We start from the raw sequence: 15798 nt of genomic DNA, 5'->3' as shown, positions 1-15798 counted from the left end.
AAAGTTATTACTTTGCTCCTGAGGTTTATCTTGCAAGTCAAAAGACTATTGTTTATAATTTCTTAAACAATATTTTGAATTTTTTTTAATAAACATGGAATACGATTTTTTTATATTTAATAAACTATCTTTTTATTCTTGAAAACTGATGCCGAAAAGTAGTTTTGATATATATAATCTACATTTTTGTCTGTGATTAACAGATTGTAGTTAGGGCAACTGCCAACTTCAAACTTCATTCATCATAATTCTGTCATATTTGTGTTTACTGATTTACTCATTCAATGTCACGAATTTTCAGTTATCCATGATCTGTGCTGTTGTTAGCCAGTGACTTGACAACTTACTGGGCCAAAACGCAATAAAGTTTTTACACAAAGTGAAAATTTTAAAGTAATTTATCACCCCATGTAAAGCTAGAATATTCGTCGAAGAGCTCACAACGCAGCCTCATCATGGCAAACACTATTGCTGTTTGTCTTTCAATATCTCTATTTTTAGTTGGTAAGTATTGTTTTATTTTTTCTAAGTTAATCGGATCATGTTATTATTGTTGTTGCCCTTGTTGATTTTTTTCTTTGGCGTAATACTATGTCCTATTTTAGCAGTAATATGCGTGAGCAATAATGATTAAGATAAAGAAAATGTTTCTTTTAGAATATTCTAGAATTAAAACTATATTTTTAGGAGGGTATTCTAGACTAGTAATCTCATAAAATACGAGATATAAGCAAGAGAAAGTAGCTTGCTTTTAATATTACAAGAAAGAAAAAGAACTTAACTTGCTTATTTAAAAAAAAACAAGTATAATATGTAATAAACTTTTTGAGAGATAATTAATATTAATTTTTATCATGCCATGTTTGATTTTAGCATGTTTCTTTGTTAATTACAGGAGCAATACTGCAACTAATGTTATTTAATGAATCATAATAGATTAACAACCTCTGATAAAAACATTTGGCATTTATTTTACAATGCTAAATTAGTAGTTTATTTACAAATTAATGTAAATATATAAATTAAATCAAAAAGTTTGAACTTTTGTTTTAGAAAGAAAAAAGAAATGCAATTAAAATTATTCCTTTCAAATATTATGTTTATAATCTTTGACCATTTAAATATGTATAGTTAAAGTGAAATATGACAAGAAATATTTTCAACAAAGTTCATAGATAATATTTATCTTGTGTAAACAAGTCATTCCTCCAAAGATATAGATATGAACACTTTCAATGCCAGAGGGTTCAGAACTTTGATGCTTATACCCACAATCTTGACCATATAACTTGAACCTATAAATTATTTTAGTAGAAGGAATAGTCCCGAATGTCTTTGTTTTATATGTAGTAGAAAAATAAATAGAACAACACCAATTGTACACATTGTATTCAAAATCTTTTTTCTGTAATATGTGGCTATAAATTGCTTATTGTTAAAAATCAATTTTATATGTTATTTTTGATAAAATTTATGTAGAAACTAGTCACACTTAGTAAACCTAGACCTGGTAGTTACTTTTAAGCAATGTTGTAGACATTTAAATGAACATGAAATAACATTTAAAAATTGGACGGGACGCAAATTTTAATATGTGCCATTTAAGGTTCAGAAAATAATTGGTAATTTTTTTTGTTGAATTTGTTGTAGAATGCAATATGTAGTGTTATTATATTTAATTTTATAGTATATATATATAATACTCTGTATTGAGTGATACCTTTCAGTTTAAAAAAAAATTGTTTATTATTAGTATATCTAATATAATAGTTGATGAATATTAATTTTTCATAACTTTGTATGTTGTGATTTTATGAAAAGAATGGCTGATGCAATATGACTAAATAGCCATATTGTAGACAAAATTTACAAAAATTTCATTAAATCTAAACATTTATAGTTTTGCTTCCCTAAAAGAATAATTTATTGATCAGAAATGCAGTGCCTGTTTGCTCCAAAAGGTGCTAATCCCATTATTTTTACAGGTTTGTCTACAGCTAGACAAATTCCCAAAGAATGTTCCAAAGGACCAGAATATTGGTGTAAAGATTTAAAGTAAGTGGTTTTAATATTGATTTAAGTCATTAATAGATCATTATTTAGCAATTCGGCATTAAAAGTCAATACATTAGTAATTGAACACAACAAGTTAGAAAATAAATTATCAATTCCCATTAATAATAGTTCAATAACATAATACACACACTATTTACTCGTAATTTAATACATACGCTAAGATATGTTCTTAACATTGTCAACAATGCAACTTAATAAGAAAATAACAACAATTATAGTTTATAATATTCTTTATATTTTTAATCTGTAAATACAATTTAGACAGTGCCGATTAAGTTCAATTGCTAATAGCTTTTTGTCTATGAGGGTTGAGTCATGAAAATGTTTCAACAGTAATGAACTAGAAGGTAATAGTTACTTAATGCAAATGTGATGCTGACAAATTTTAACTTGTGTGCATAATTTGTTTTCAATTAACAGGACAGCCTCAGACTGCGGTGCAGTGGGTCACTGCATTAGTACAGTTTGGGAGACACAGAAAACATCTTACGAATTAAACGAAGCATCCGACAAAATTGTACGTCTCTTCCGGCAATTGAAGGATGTTAAGGACCTCATTAATGAGGTTAGTAAATATTTCTTATCTTATCAGAGATAGTAAATTCCTTTTCACATTTTACTTGCAAGGTTTAGACTAATTTTTGATGTGAAACATCTATAGCCGCACGTAAAACCGATTTCTGGCGTATATGATGGTATATAATATACAGTCTATATGCAGTAGTGTGTACGGTGTGTCGAAGTCACTGATTAAACGAATTAAGTAGTCACGATTTGAAATAAATTCGTAAATTTTTGAATTTAATTTAAATAAATGTATATCAATAAATATCGTCATCGTTATCTGGAAAAAATAAAAAAATAATGAATAAATAATCATAAATAAATAAATAAATTTGTAATTATTTATTTATTAACAATAAATAATATTTGTTTTTTTTTACTTTTACAAAATAATGTCGATGTTTCACATCTGCCAGGCATCCCGTGACGGCTCACATTTTTTTAAATTAAAGTTATACCGGTTATAATCCTGCTCTAATTATATTATTAGCATTTGTAAAAGTACTAGAAAATGACACGGTTTGCTTGGGCCCAGGAATTCTTATGAAAATATCTCGAAAGCGAAAGCATAGTAAACTACTAGAATAAAAATCTAAAACTATAGTTAAAAATAATTGTTTAATTATTTTGAATTTAATAAACAAATATTTTAGTATGTAACCAAAAGGAATTTAAAATACATTTTAAACTAATTAATTGGCAATATTTAAATTAAATTAAGACTAAAAGACCATCTCTTGAGTGATCCCAGTTCTCTACGTAAATGAAAGTCCATCCAAGTTCTACTTCGCTAATTCATCCTTGAAGCTCTTCAATGACCCACGACGTGATAAATTGTATCTTTAGTATATAAGTTCTCATGTAAGTGACTATTGTCTGTAATGAGAATAAATGTCTTTCAACCTTATTAATTTATTGAGATTTGATCCGCTAAATTGTATTTTCTTTAAAGAGTTCGTAACAAAATACCTTGGGATCAATCGCGGGCTTAGTTATTATGAGTAATAAATGTTTTGTTTGGCCGTCAATAATTTCCTGGAGTTTGTGGTTTTATCACCGGAAACCAGTTCGTAACTTATACAATAATATAGCTGACGATGACTTGTTTTCAAAATCAGCTATATTGTTTCAATATCATTGGCGTAACAGGCTATATTTATTCAGCTGTAGATATTTTCAAGTTATAACGTTTCAGTACGTATAATTGCGATGGTATTGCGTAGTTTTAAAACGTTACGGCGATAAAAGTTCTTTCTAATTGGTCTAAGATCCCGATATACAACGACCTTCACCGAGATGCTTATTTAACGAAACTTATTTTATATTTAATTTAATATGTCAATAAATATAATCCATATGGGTTGCCTAGCAAATTCAGTCCAGAGTATGTTTAATTACTTAATATTTGAAAAAAAAAATTTTTTTTATTATTTGCATGTAGTAAACTTTTTTAATTTTTTTCAATCAATACTTTTAATCAGGGTAGTATTATATATGTATAACTATAACTTTCTACGCTTTAGGTTTTGACATTTTTAGATTTAAGGTAGAAACTAACGTTTTATGATAAGTAGTGGAATGTTACTTAGCAGGAGGTTTTGTTACCTGCATGCAAGAATTTGCTCTATTAAGCCAATATACACAGAAAATTGGTCACCTTACTGAGATATTATTGAAAAATGTATGCCAAATACTTTCCTTTGAATATTATCTTCGCATAGGACTTAATAACTACTATACTATCGACTAGCCCATATTGATATTCAATTAAGAAATTTTAAAGTTCATAAAGGAATATATTCTTCCTATAGGATTACCTAGCCGCAAGAATAAACACAGCATGCCGTGATATATCTAACGCAGCTGTTTCTCGTTTATGCAAGAGCAATACCGACGGGCTCGAGGGCTACATAAGCCATGTTTTGAAGTCCGACACCACTCCGGAGATGATGTGTGTGGTTATTGGTATGTGCGGGAATGCGAAAGTGGACAATTTTCTTCATACGGTAAGTTTAATATACAGTAATCCCCTCTATAACGCGGTACCCCTATATTGCGTTTTCGTATAACGCCATTACCACTTCCCATATAACGCGGCGATTCCTGAAGTTATACTTATGTAGTGTGAAATGTATAATGATTTGTCAAGTCCATAGTTTTGCTTCATCCTCCAGTCCTGAAGGTATACAAATAAAGTGCTATTGAAAGTTAACTGGATAAAACATAGCTTTAAAAAGCTTTACGGAGAATATAACTTGAAAATAATTAATCAGAAATTCCATAATAATTAAAGATATTGGTTTTTATACGCCAGTTACGTGACAAAAAGCAAAATATTTTTTTTCTGTAATAATAAGTTAGGATTAAAACATTTTTCTTGTTTTTTTAATTATTTCTGACTATACACATTAAAAATTTTTACAAGTTTGTTTTACCCAATATTTTCGCGGGAAGTCGAACAGGTCCCGGTTTGAACGTATTGAATAACCCAAAAGTCTAGAGCTATCTATGTTCGCAATGATTAAAAGAAGCGATATATACTATATTACGCCCTAATTGTAAACTGTAGGCTTTCCTTATAAAGAAAGGTCTCGGCCGGAATTCTATACGAAGCCATAGAAAGTCTTCCCTTTAGAGGCTTATTTCAGGCACTGAATTGGCAAACAAGTCTACAAGTCTTACAATATCCATAAATTAATTCAAACGAAATTAAATAAATGTTAATTAGGACATTAATTCGTTTTTTATAGTAATTAATTAGTTGTTTTTAATTTGTTATACTAAATTAATAAAATTTCAAGTGTTTTTTAATTAATTAAGGCATTTTTTGTGTAGAAAAAAGCGCCCGCAGAACCAAAAGGACACAAGCGTGAGTATTTGCCAGGTTTTTTTTTATTGAAATTGCTTTTTTTTTCTGGATAAGATACGAAACTATTCATTTATATTTAGTTTAATTAAAAACGCAGTTAAATTAAATTATTTAGCGAACTGTGGAATCGACTCCCGGTGGGGGTCTTCCCTGGGAGATACGACCTCCAATTGTTTAAAAAAAAAAGTATACTCTCAAAGGCCGGCAACGCACCCACTAAAATGGGTGTCAATGGGCTGGGATGACTGCCTTTGCACCCTATAAAAATAAATTAAGTCAAGTTCTCTGAATGATTTTTTTATGACACTTATCTTTATTTCAGCTCTGTTAGTTGGTAGCGAGAAGTGTACTTGGGGTCCATCTTACTGGTGCAGCAATTTTAGGTAATATATTTTTTGTAAGATAAAATTACGTTTAATGAGATGCGCGTCTAATTTAAATATATACGTATATATGCGATTAGTAAAATAATGTTTGTCACGTTTATTTGACAAGTGGCATGATAAGGACAAGATATGAATTCTCTAGTTTTATTAATAAGCAGTTTATGGCAGTTTTTGTTCTAATTATTAGAATATGACTGTGTATGTGTGAGTCAAAAACGTATTGAGTTTTGACATAGCTTGCTCTACGACTCTAGAAATATGGGTCGTCGTATAAAATATCATAGCTATATGTTATATTGAATAACCTAACACTGATTTAAAACTGTAAGATACACCCAATACTTCAATTTTATTTGTCTTTTTTCTGTTTCTATTGAAGTGAATCTCTTTGTTTCTTGTTAAATACACATTACAATGAATATACATAAATTACACATTTTAAGACCAAAACAAATCTTTCAAAAGCTCTTCAATTTATTAGTATCGCTTATAAATTTAGCCCAAATTAGCGAGCGATCGTGAAATTATCCACGCCTTTTTCCCCAACAGGTAAGCAGAGATCACGTATCTCCATTTGCTACAGTCCTGACATACCTCTCGCTTCATCCTCTTTTATAACATTCACCGTGATCTTGATCTCACTTAAGACCTGTCTCTTCTCTAGTACGTCCTGAAGCAATTTAGGAATGTACGTTAAGGCCTACGTGATCCGACTTCATTTTCCACGGTTGCCTTGTATATCCTACTCAGAAGCCAGTGGTAAGAGAATCTCTCTCTTCAGTTGGTAGTTCATGTTGGAGCCTCGTGGTCAGCAAGTCTCACTCGATCAGTCCATCTGGTTGGTGAACGGCCACGTCCTTTCTGTTCTGTGTTCCCAACCACGATCCGTTTCTACATTTTGTCATGGCTTCTGCTAGATAATATAATTCGTTGTCGGATAGAGAATAGTTGAATCATTACTACTACATAGTAGGAATTCTATATTGCATACACAAAATATACATATTTAATTTACATAAAAATAATGCAGAAATAACAAGTGAGACATTCGCTGTGTGATTTATAATCGCCCCTCGGTACAATGAGGAAAAATGATTACATAAAGACAAGTTACGGCGCGCGCGATTGTTTATTGAGGTCGATTCGCAATTTGATATTGATTTGTTTCCCTTTCAACTTGCTTATTGGATGTAATATGACGCTAATGTTGTGAAAATAATAGATTATTTTTAAAGAGAGCTATAAACTTCATATAGGCTTCAACTTAAAAAAAAAACATTAAACATTTTAAACTACAACTTAATTACGTCTTAAACCAAATTGAAATCGGCCGTGAATGTATGTTTCTTTGTTATGGCCTTAACTGTTTTACTCTTTCATCTCTGAGTTTACGCTGTGATGAAAGGAGACAAGTACTTTCGTTAATACGTATTACGTAGGTACGTGTTGTAATAGGATTTATTTTTTATAAAAATTAAGGTAGCTATAAAAGACCCTAATTTTGTAGAAAGTAGAACATCATCAGTATCATTTTTAATGAAGAACCCTGTTCGCTTTTGTAAGATCAATGCAGTTATATTGGCTAAAGTTTAGAGTTAAAATTCTTTATCTGACGTTCTACCTATATTCGTTGTTACTTAATGGAGCGCATGAGAAAACGCAATGCTTCATTGCAGTTTGAGAATTAATCCATTGTTTTATAATGTTATGTAAAAAGATTAAATTGAATTCGTTCCTATTTGTTTTTGTTTATATCGCTAAGACGAAAACATGTCTTGTGTGTATGTGGGAAGTAAAAATCTTGCAGTTGTTATTTCTTATATACATAGTTATTATTATTATTATTCGAATTTAATATAATTTCAATCGGTCTAGTCGTTTTTGAATCCATGTGAATATTAGGAAATGTTTAATACTTTGCAATCACTTCAGTTGTAATAGTTTCGCTGTATCAAGTTTGTTTTGATAATGCATAGCTATTCCGGTTTTAACGGTTGGTATTTCGTCTACTTTGTATAGTCATGTAATTGTCACCTTCATAGTGATAGGCAGGCGTGCCAAAGTGTCTACTTTGCAACTTACAATCTTGCGTTTGTTTTTGAAACGGGATAACAAAATTAAAACTTCTTATCTACGCCAGGGTTAAACTACTATTCGTACAATTTAACTTAGGCAAATGTAAAATAAATACCCTATAATCGAGTACTATAATAAAGATTACATTAGGCTTATGTTATTTTTGTATTTAATATTTGTACACGAACTCCGACGAAGGTCTCCTCTAAATTCTTCCATTTGTCTCTCAGCTTCGCTTCATTTTCCTCAATCTCTCTCTCTTTTATTTTGTCTTCCCAGGTTTCCGGTGGGCATCCTCTCTTTTTTTCTTTCTCTTCTTTCCTAAAAAAAGACAAATGTAGGACTTCTATCTATATATATAAAAATGAAACCCGTTTTCCGTTGTCACGACATAACATGAAAACGGCTTGACCGATTTGGCCAATTCTTTTTTTATAATATTCCTTGAAGTACGAGGATGGTTCTTACGGAGAGAAAAATTAAAAAAAATGAGTGAAAAAGTCTAAAAACAACACTTTTGTATATTACCATACATAATATTCGTAGTAATACTTAAGAGTCAATTTGAACGTTAATACCATATCATAAAGTTCAAGTGTTAGTGGAGGGGTTCCGGGAAGGTAAATTTTTATTTTTTGACATAATGTATTTGTCTTATCAACTTTCTTTTTTTATATCTTTGCTAGACCGGTGTCCCGAATAGCAGAATAAGTATTAAAAAAAAAAAAAAGAATCGACTGTTAGGCGGTACGATGTTCGCCAGGCCAGCTAGTTTTATATAAATATATTTGATTGATGCCAAAGAATACGATAACGGAAAGAACGTACAGGTGTCTTCTATTTGTTAAAGTACATATCATGGTCCATATAAATAAAGTATATCTTTTAAATTACCACCACCACCCCCCATTGCCCCACACCTGAGCAGCCATTTGATATTTTCAGTACTGGCCGGGAATGCAAAGCCACACACCACTGCGTGCAACGTGTATGGTCCCGAATGACGTTCCCACAGGATGACGATGGCATCTGTAAGATTTGCAAGGACATGGTGAAGCAGGCGCGTGATCAACTGCAAAGCAATGAAACACAGGTATAGTTAACTCCCATCACTCAATATTTAAATCATTACTATAGTAATATGTTTTTTTGGATTATATGTGTTAGTAAACGTGTCTATAAAAAAAAATCAAAGAAATAATGTACACACAATCAATCATGTGGGGATAATCCTGAAAAGTGAAAAGCGTTATAATACATTTTTTCATGGCCCCTTTTTTATTATTCTGGTTATTAGTATATCAGTAACGTTAAGTGGCACTTGATGCGGTCAGAGTTTTCTTTCTTAAGGCCGATTTACATTATCTTAGTGTTTAGGAGAGTGCTTTAGGATAGTACTTTAGTTGAAACATGTAAACGCTACTTGCTTTAGTAAACGCTACGCTAAAGAACTTGCCTTTCAAGTTGTACTAAAGCACTCTCCTAAACACTAAGATAATGTAAATCGGCCTTTATTTCTTATTACGAGTGGAAATTGATGTAGCCAAGTTTAGATTTACTGCTGGCTTAGGTATTTCGTTTAAAGAATTATGATATGAATACACACGTTATTATGTAGGTTAGTTATTCCCTTACACATCCTTAATGAATATGTTTGATGATATTTGTTTTGCGCTCTATGGTTTCAATCTTAATGTCGTAAAACGTTTTGTAAAATGACTGCAATTAATGTACATTTTCTTTTTAATTGACAGTACGAAAGCCGTTTAAAATTGCGATAAATTTTATTTTCTTTGTTTGTTGACCCAAAGGTCAATTTGTGCCGACGACCGATAATGAACAATGACACAGAAATCAACATTTATTATTCTTTATATATTGACTTAGAATCCAATGTCGGATAACGACTTATCTAATTTCACTTACAATTTTCCACTATAAACAACAGAATACCACTTATATATATTATATATAACACATCGTACACTTATGAACGGTAATAAGTAAATGTATTATAAAGATTGAGTTCTTAGATTTACATTTTCAGTCAGTTCTTAAATCAGGGGCGTAGAACGGATAGGGACTGACAGTTCCTATTACCTAAATTAGACAGAGTTCTTATTATCCGTAGAACAATAAACTCTGCCACTATTTAACTTGTAGGAGATGTAGGTGTTCGTGTGTATTTAGGGAACACAATTAAACTGTCCTGACACTTCTACCACTGTTTATTCTTCAAACTCAACTAATATAATTAACATCAAGCATAAGCAAAATAAATATAACAGAAAAAAAATAATTAATAAAAGCGTAAGCGGAAAGATTAGCGAAGTAAAGCAAGCGTGTGTCTGCCGTGAGCGTGCGAGACGGACTGAGGACAGCGGTGAGCGGGCGCGTCACTGCGCCGGCGATCATTCGAGGCTTCCTTTGTTCTCACAAGTAGCGGGACTTCGTGCGCGCTCACTCGGTGCGACACGACACAAGGACGATCCGACAATGCTCGGGGACCCGACGATACGGCTATATAGAAATGATATGTTTGTTGGATGTGTGTTATGTTATGTGTTATTATGCATGTTTATATTTGTGTAATTAGTATGTAAAGTATTTATATATTATATTATTGTATTTATATAGTAGTTAGTTTAATTAATGTATTATTATTATAAATGTATTGTGGCTACGCCACATGACTCCCCCCTTGAGACCATCCTAGGATGGGCGATAATAGTCAGGGAATCTCACTCTTCTTCCTGAGCGAGTAATTCTTACTTCTTTATCTATGCTTACAGGGTTTGGAATTTCATCTTCAAACGAACGAGTCTCTGAACGAGTATCTGGTGTAAATATATAGGCTGGTTTTAACCTCTCTATCGATACTGTCTGTTCTTTTCCTTTAACAAGTAGCTTAAAGACTTTAGTGTCTCGTTGCAGGACTAAGTATGGCCCAGTGTATGCCGGCTGAAGGGATCCTCTCACGGTGTCATCTCGGACGTAAACGTGAGTAGCAGAAGGTAAATCTCGGTACACGAAGATGTTACGTTTACTGTGTCTTGCGGCTGGCTGAGGGCGGATATTGTTCATAATAGAACGCAGTCGTGCTGAGTATTCGATGAGGTCACTGGTCGTATGCTGGTCGGTTGGTTGCAGAAACTCTCCGGGAAGTCTGAGGGGTTCGCCGTAGAGGAGTTCAGCGGGTGATGCTTGTATGTCCTCTTTGAAGGCGCTTCTCATTCCTAGTAGTACTAGAGGTAAGCTTTCCGTCCATTTAAGACTTCCATGGCATATTATGGCTGCCTTAAGTTGTCTGTGCATCCGTTCCACCATTCCGTTGCTTGCAGGATGATACGCAGTGGTTCTGTTGCGTTGAAATCCGGCAAGTTCTGATAACTGTTTCAGCAGTGCAGACTCAAATTGCTTCCCGCGATCTGTCACTACTTCAGTAGGGCAACCGTAACGTGATATCCAGTTGCAAACGAGAGCTTTGGCGACTGTTTCAGCGGTAATATCTTGCAAGGGGATTGCCTCGGGCCATCTAGTGAATCTATCTACGGCGGTTAGACAATAACGGTAGCCATCCGAGAGAGGTAGTGGTCCGATGAGATCAATATGCACATAGGTAAATCTACCGTTTGGTAGCTTGAAGTTGCCCATCTGTGGAGTTACATGCCTAGTGACCTTTGAACGTTGACATGGGTGACAGAGCTTGGTCCAATCACGACAATCTTTGTTTACTCCTGGCCATACGTAACGCTGAGCCACTAGTTTTGCAGAAGCTTTAGCGCCAGGATGGCTAAGTGAGTGCAGGCTGTCGAAGACTTGTCTTCTGAACTCTTTTGGTACGTAAGGTCGTGGATTTGGCATGCTGTCGTCACAGTAAAGTTCCAGTTTTGTTCCAGGTACAGTTACTTTGACAAGTTTAAGCGAGGTTCCACTTTCTAGGAGTTGCCTTAGTTCTGGGTCTTTACCCTGTGAAATGGCCAAGTTCTTTGTTTCGACAGGTTGTACTATTTCCTCTATTCTTGAGAGAGTATCGGCAACTACATTATCCTTTCCTGATATGTGTTTGATGTCAGTTGTGAATTGAGCTATATAATCTAAATGCCGAAACTGGCGTGGTGAACACTTTTCTTTGTGACTTTGAAATGCGAAGCAGATTGGCTTGTGGTCTGTAAATACTGTGAAGTGCCTTGCTTCCACCAGGTGTCGGAAATGTTTTATTGATTCGTAAATCGCCAGTAGTTCTCTGTCATACGGCGAGTATTTCTTTTGCGATGGACTCAATTTACGGCTAAAGAAGGCGAGGGGTTGCCATACCCCGTCTTTCTGCTGCTGTATAACACCGCCGATTGCGACGTCGGATGCATCCGTGACCAACGCTAGTTTGGCGTCCATGTCTGGGTGCGCTAGGAGAGCTGCTTGGCATAGACTCTTCTTGCAGTCTTCGAATGCCTGGAGTGCTTCTCCGGTGACGTTTATGGGGTGATTGCCTTTTATGGATCCAGTAAGTAAGCTATGCAATGGCGTCTGGAACGAGGCAGCGTTTTTGATAAAACGACGGTAGAAATTAATCATCCCCAAAAATCTCCTTAACTCTCGAACAGTTTTCGGGATGGGGTAGTCCTTTATCACTTTGACTTTGGTATCTAGTGGTCTGATACCTTTGCTAGATACGCTACAGCCGAGGAACGTTACCTCTTGTGCCCCAAAAACACACTTGGATGTGTTTATGACCATACCGTACTCCTTCAATCGCTCGAAGAGGAGGCGTAAGTGACGGTAATGTGTCTCCTCGTCAGGGGAGGATATCAGAAAATCGTCTAAATATGTGTAGCAAAAGTTCAGGTTTTGAGTCATTTCATCTACAAATCTTTGAAACGTTTGACCTGCGTTTCTTAGGCCAAACGTCATATAAGGAAACTCGTACATTCCGAAGGGCGTGGTTATGGCCGTTTTCGGAATATCCTCGGGATTTACTGGAATTTGATTATACGCCTTGATTAAATCGATTTTTGAGAAGATTCGGCAGCCAGCTATGTTCTGGGTGAAGTCCTGGATGTGCCGGATAGGATATCGGTCGGGAATCGTCCGTGCGTTTAACATCCTGTAATCGCCGCATGGTCGCCATCCGTTGTCCTTTTTTGCGGCGAGGTGAAGGGGCGACGACCATGGGCTCTCTGACGGTCGTGCTGTCCCTATTCTTAGCATTTCTTCGAATTCCTGTTTTGCAATCTTCAGTTTGTCTGGGGCAAGTCTTCTTGGAGTGCAATATACGGGCGGTCCGGCGGTTGTTCTTATGTGATGAACCGTATTGTGACGTATGACCCGATGTGTACTTGCTGGTCGAGTGATTTCTGGAAAATCTCGAAGAAGGTTCAAGTACTTGGACTCGCCTGTTATCGTTTTGACTGAAGTTATGGCATCAGATGCAGGAACTGGATTTGCGTTTGCTGATAGGCTGGTCTTGTTGTCGATCAGGCGTTTGTTACGACAGTCTACGATTAAGTCGTAGTACGATAAAAAGTCGACTCCGATAATAGCCTTTGTAACGTCAGCTATTATGAACTGCCAGGAAAATGCACGCCGAAGACCTAAGTCGAGTTCCATTTGTTGGACACCGTATATGGCGATTGGTGTTCCGTTCGCTGCGTAAACGTTGAGTTCGGTTGAGCGTGGTCGCCTCTGTTTCAGGACGGAGCGTGGGAAAACGCAGATGTCACTCCCAGTGTCAACTAAAAACTGCGTTTTTGTCCTTCTATCCGTTATGAATAAGCGACCAGTAGTAGGGCTACGGCAATCATGTGTCGCTACTGATGACTGCCTTTGGCATTTCCCGACCCTGATTTATAATCACAAGGTTTCAAGCATCTTCGTGCCTTGTCACCATATCTGTGGTGGAAAATACAGGTAGGGAACTTCCTATAACTTGACTGGGAACGCGTGTTGCTTCTTCCCCGTTGACTTGTACTCCTCGACCTGGATCTCGAATCTCTTGCAGAGAGGGCCTGCACTTGGCGACTGAGTTCTGCAATTTCTCTTGACAGTTTCTCAATGACTGAATTTGGGACTGCATCCGTGGCGGCCACTTGTGGCGCGGGTGGTACAAGGTCGTGCACTTTATCAGCCAGATCTGCTAATGCTGATAGTGATGACTCTGGCTGCGATGCCACGACGATTTGTATATTGCCCGGTAAGCGGCTAGTCCACACAGTCTTTATAAAATCATCCGGTATGCTCGGGCCTGCTAGATGCTGTAGATGCCGAAGAAACGCGGATGGTCGCCTGTCTCCTAACTCCTCATGCATCAGCAATTGGGTTAATTCCTTCTCACGCGACGCTGATAACCTTTTGATAAGCTCGCTTTTGAGCTTTTCATATTTGCCACTTGCCGGAGGATGAATTAGAATATCTTTCACCTCAGCCGCGTAACGGTGTTCAAGCTGTGCACTAACGTAATTATATTTGGTGTCGTCATCTTTGACACCTGAGAGCGCAAAACTCCCTTCAATTTGTGCAAACCAGACTGCCGGTTCTTCCGGCCAGAAAGGCGGAAGTCGTACCCCGACACGACAAATGTCGGAAGGCATAAATGTCCTTTCTTTGGAATGCGAACTGCTTTCATCACTTTGTTCGTGGCTTTTAGGCATTTTAAAATCTGATATTCACTAGCTTACGGTTTAAGTTGCGTACGTAATGTTCTTGATTCGGGGTCACCAATGTAGGAGATGTAGGTGTTCGTGTGTATTTAGGGAACACAATTAAACTGTCCTGACACTTCTACCACTGTTTATTCTTCAAACTCAACTAATATAATTAACATCAAGCATAAGCAAAATAAATATAACAGAAAAAAAATAATTAATAAAAGCGTAAGCGGAAAGATTAGCGAAGTAAAGCAAGCGTGTGTCTGCCGTGAGCGTGCGAGACGGACTGAGGACAGCGGTGAGCGGGCGCGTCACTGCGCCGGCGATCATTCGAGGCTTCCTTTGTTCTCACAAGTAGCGGGACTTCGTGCGCGCTCACTCGGTGCGACACGACACAAGGACGATCCGACAATGCTCGGGGACCCGACGATACGGCTATATAGAAATGATATGTTTGTTGGATGTGTGTTATGTTATGTGTTATTATGCATGTTTATATTTGTGTAATTAGTATGTAAAGTATTTATATATTATATTATTGTATTTATATAGTAGTTAGTTTAATTAATGTATTATTATTATAAATGTATTGTGGCTACGCCACAAACTCGACAAGTTAAATTGGTAGATTAATAAAACTAAAAATATCTGATATAATATTGATCAGCTATTATATTACATAGGTCTTCTGTCTTTTAAACATATTAGATGCCACGTACTTATTTTATGAGTAATTGTGGTATGATTTTCTTATATAAATAAATCACAAATATAGGCGATGATCCATAAAATCATCTTGTTGTTTCATGCAAATTTAATTAATTATAATAAAGTACGTTTATCTAATATTTACAAATGTTAATAATGTATAGTTTAAATTTGTTATATACATAATTTTTTCTTGTTACTCGTTATCCTTACTTCCTTCAGTACCATTGATCGGAGCCCTTCACGGGTAAAAAGCCTTCTCTAGTTGTTTCACAATTTCTCTATCCATGGAATTTTCTCCATTCGCTTCCTGCTAACGCTTCTATATCTTCTATCCACCTCCCCCTCTTCTTTCCCTTGGTCCTTTCCGTATAGTTGACTTTAAAGTCCATCATTTATCTGTGAATCTTGCTATATGCCCCAAAATTTAATTAACATCAATTAAAATCATTCACGATAACAGAAACTTTGATAG

At 35.4% G+C, this 15798-nt stretch overlaps 1 protein-coding gene across 1 annotated transcript in view; it reads left to right on the top strand.

The window, feature by feature from the left end:
• The first annotated feature begins 292 nt into the window (after positions 1 to 292).
• Positions 293 to 15798, top strand: part of LOC125055586 — a 30180-nt gene continuing 14674 nt past the window's right edge. The window contains exons 1-7 of the mRNA XM_047658042.1: positions 293 to 504; positions 1986 to 2055; positions 2497 to 2641; positions 4452 to 4646; positions 5476 to 5509; positions 5832 to 5892; positions 8917 to 9064. Of these exons, the coding sequence (XP_047513998.1) occupies positions 456 to 504; positions 1986 to 2055; positions 2497 to 2641; positions 4452 to 4646; positions 5476 to 5509; positions 5832 to 5892; positions 8917 to 9064 (702 nt within the window). The 5' untranslated portion in view covers positions 293 to 455. The remainder of the gene's footprint in view (positions 505 to 1985; positions 2056 to 2496; positions 2642 to 4451; positions 4647 to 5475; positions 5510 to 5831; positions 5893 to 8916; positions 9065 to 15798) is intronic.

The sequence above is a fragment of the Pieris napi genome, chromosome 13, assembly GCF_905475465.1.
Source record: "Pieris napi chromosome 13, ilPieNapi1.2, whole genome shotgun sequence".
Lineage (NCBI taxonomy): Eukaryota > Metazoa > Arthropoda > Insecta > Lepidoptera > Pieridae > Pieris > Pieris napi.
Note: the sequence above shows the minus strand (reverse complement) of the source record. Positions and strands in the feature narration are given on the sequence as shown.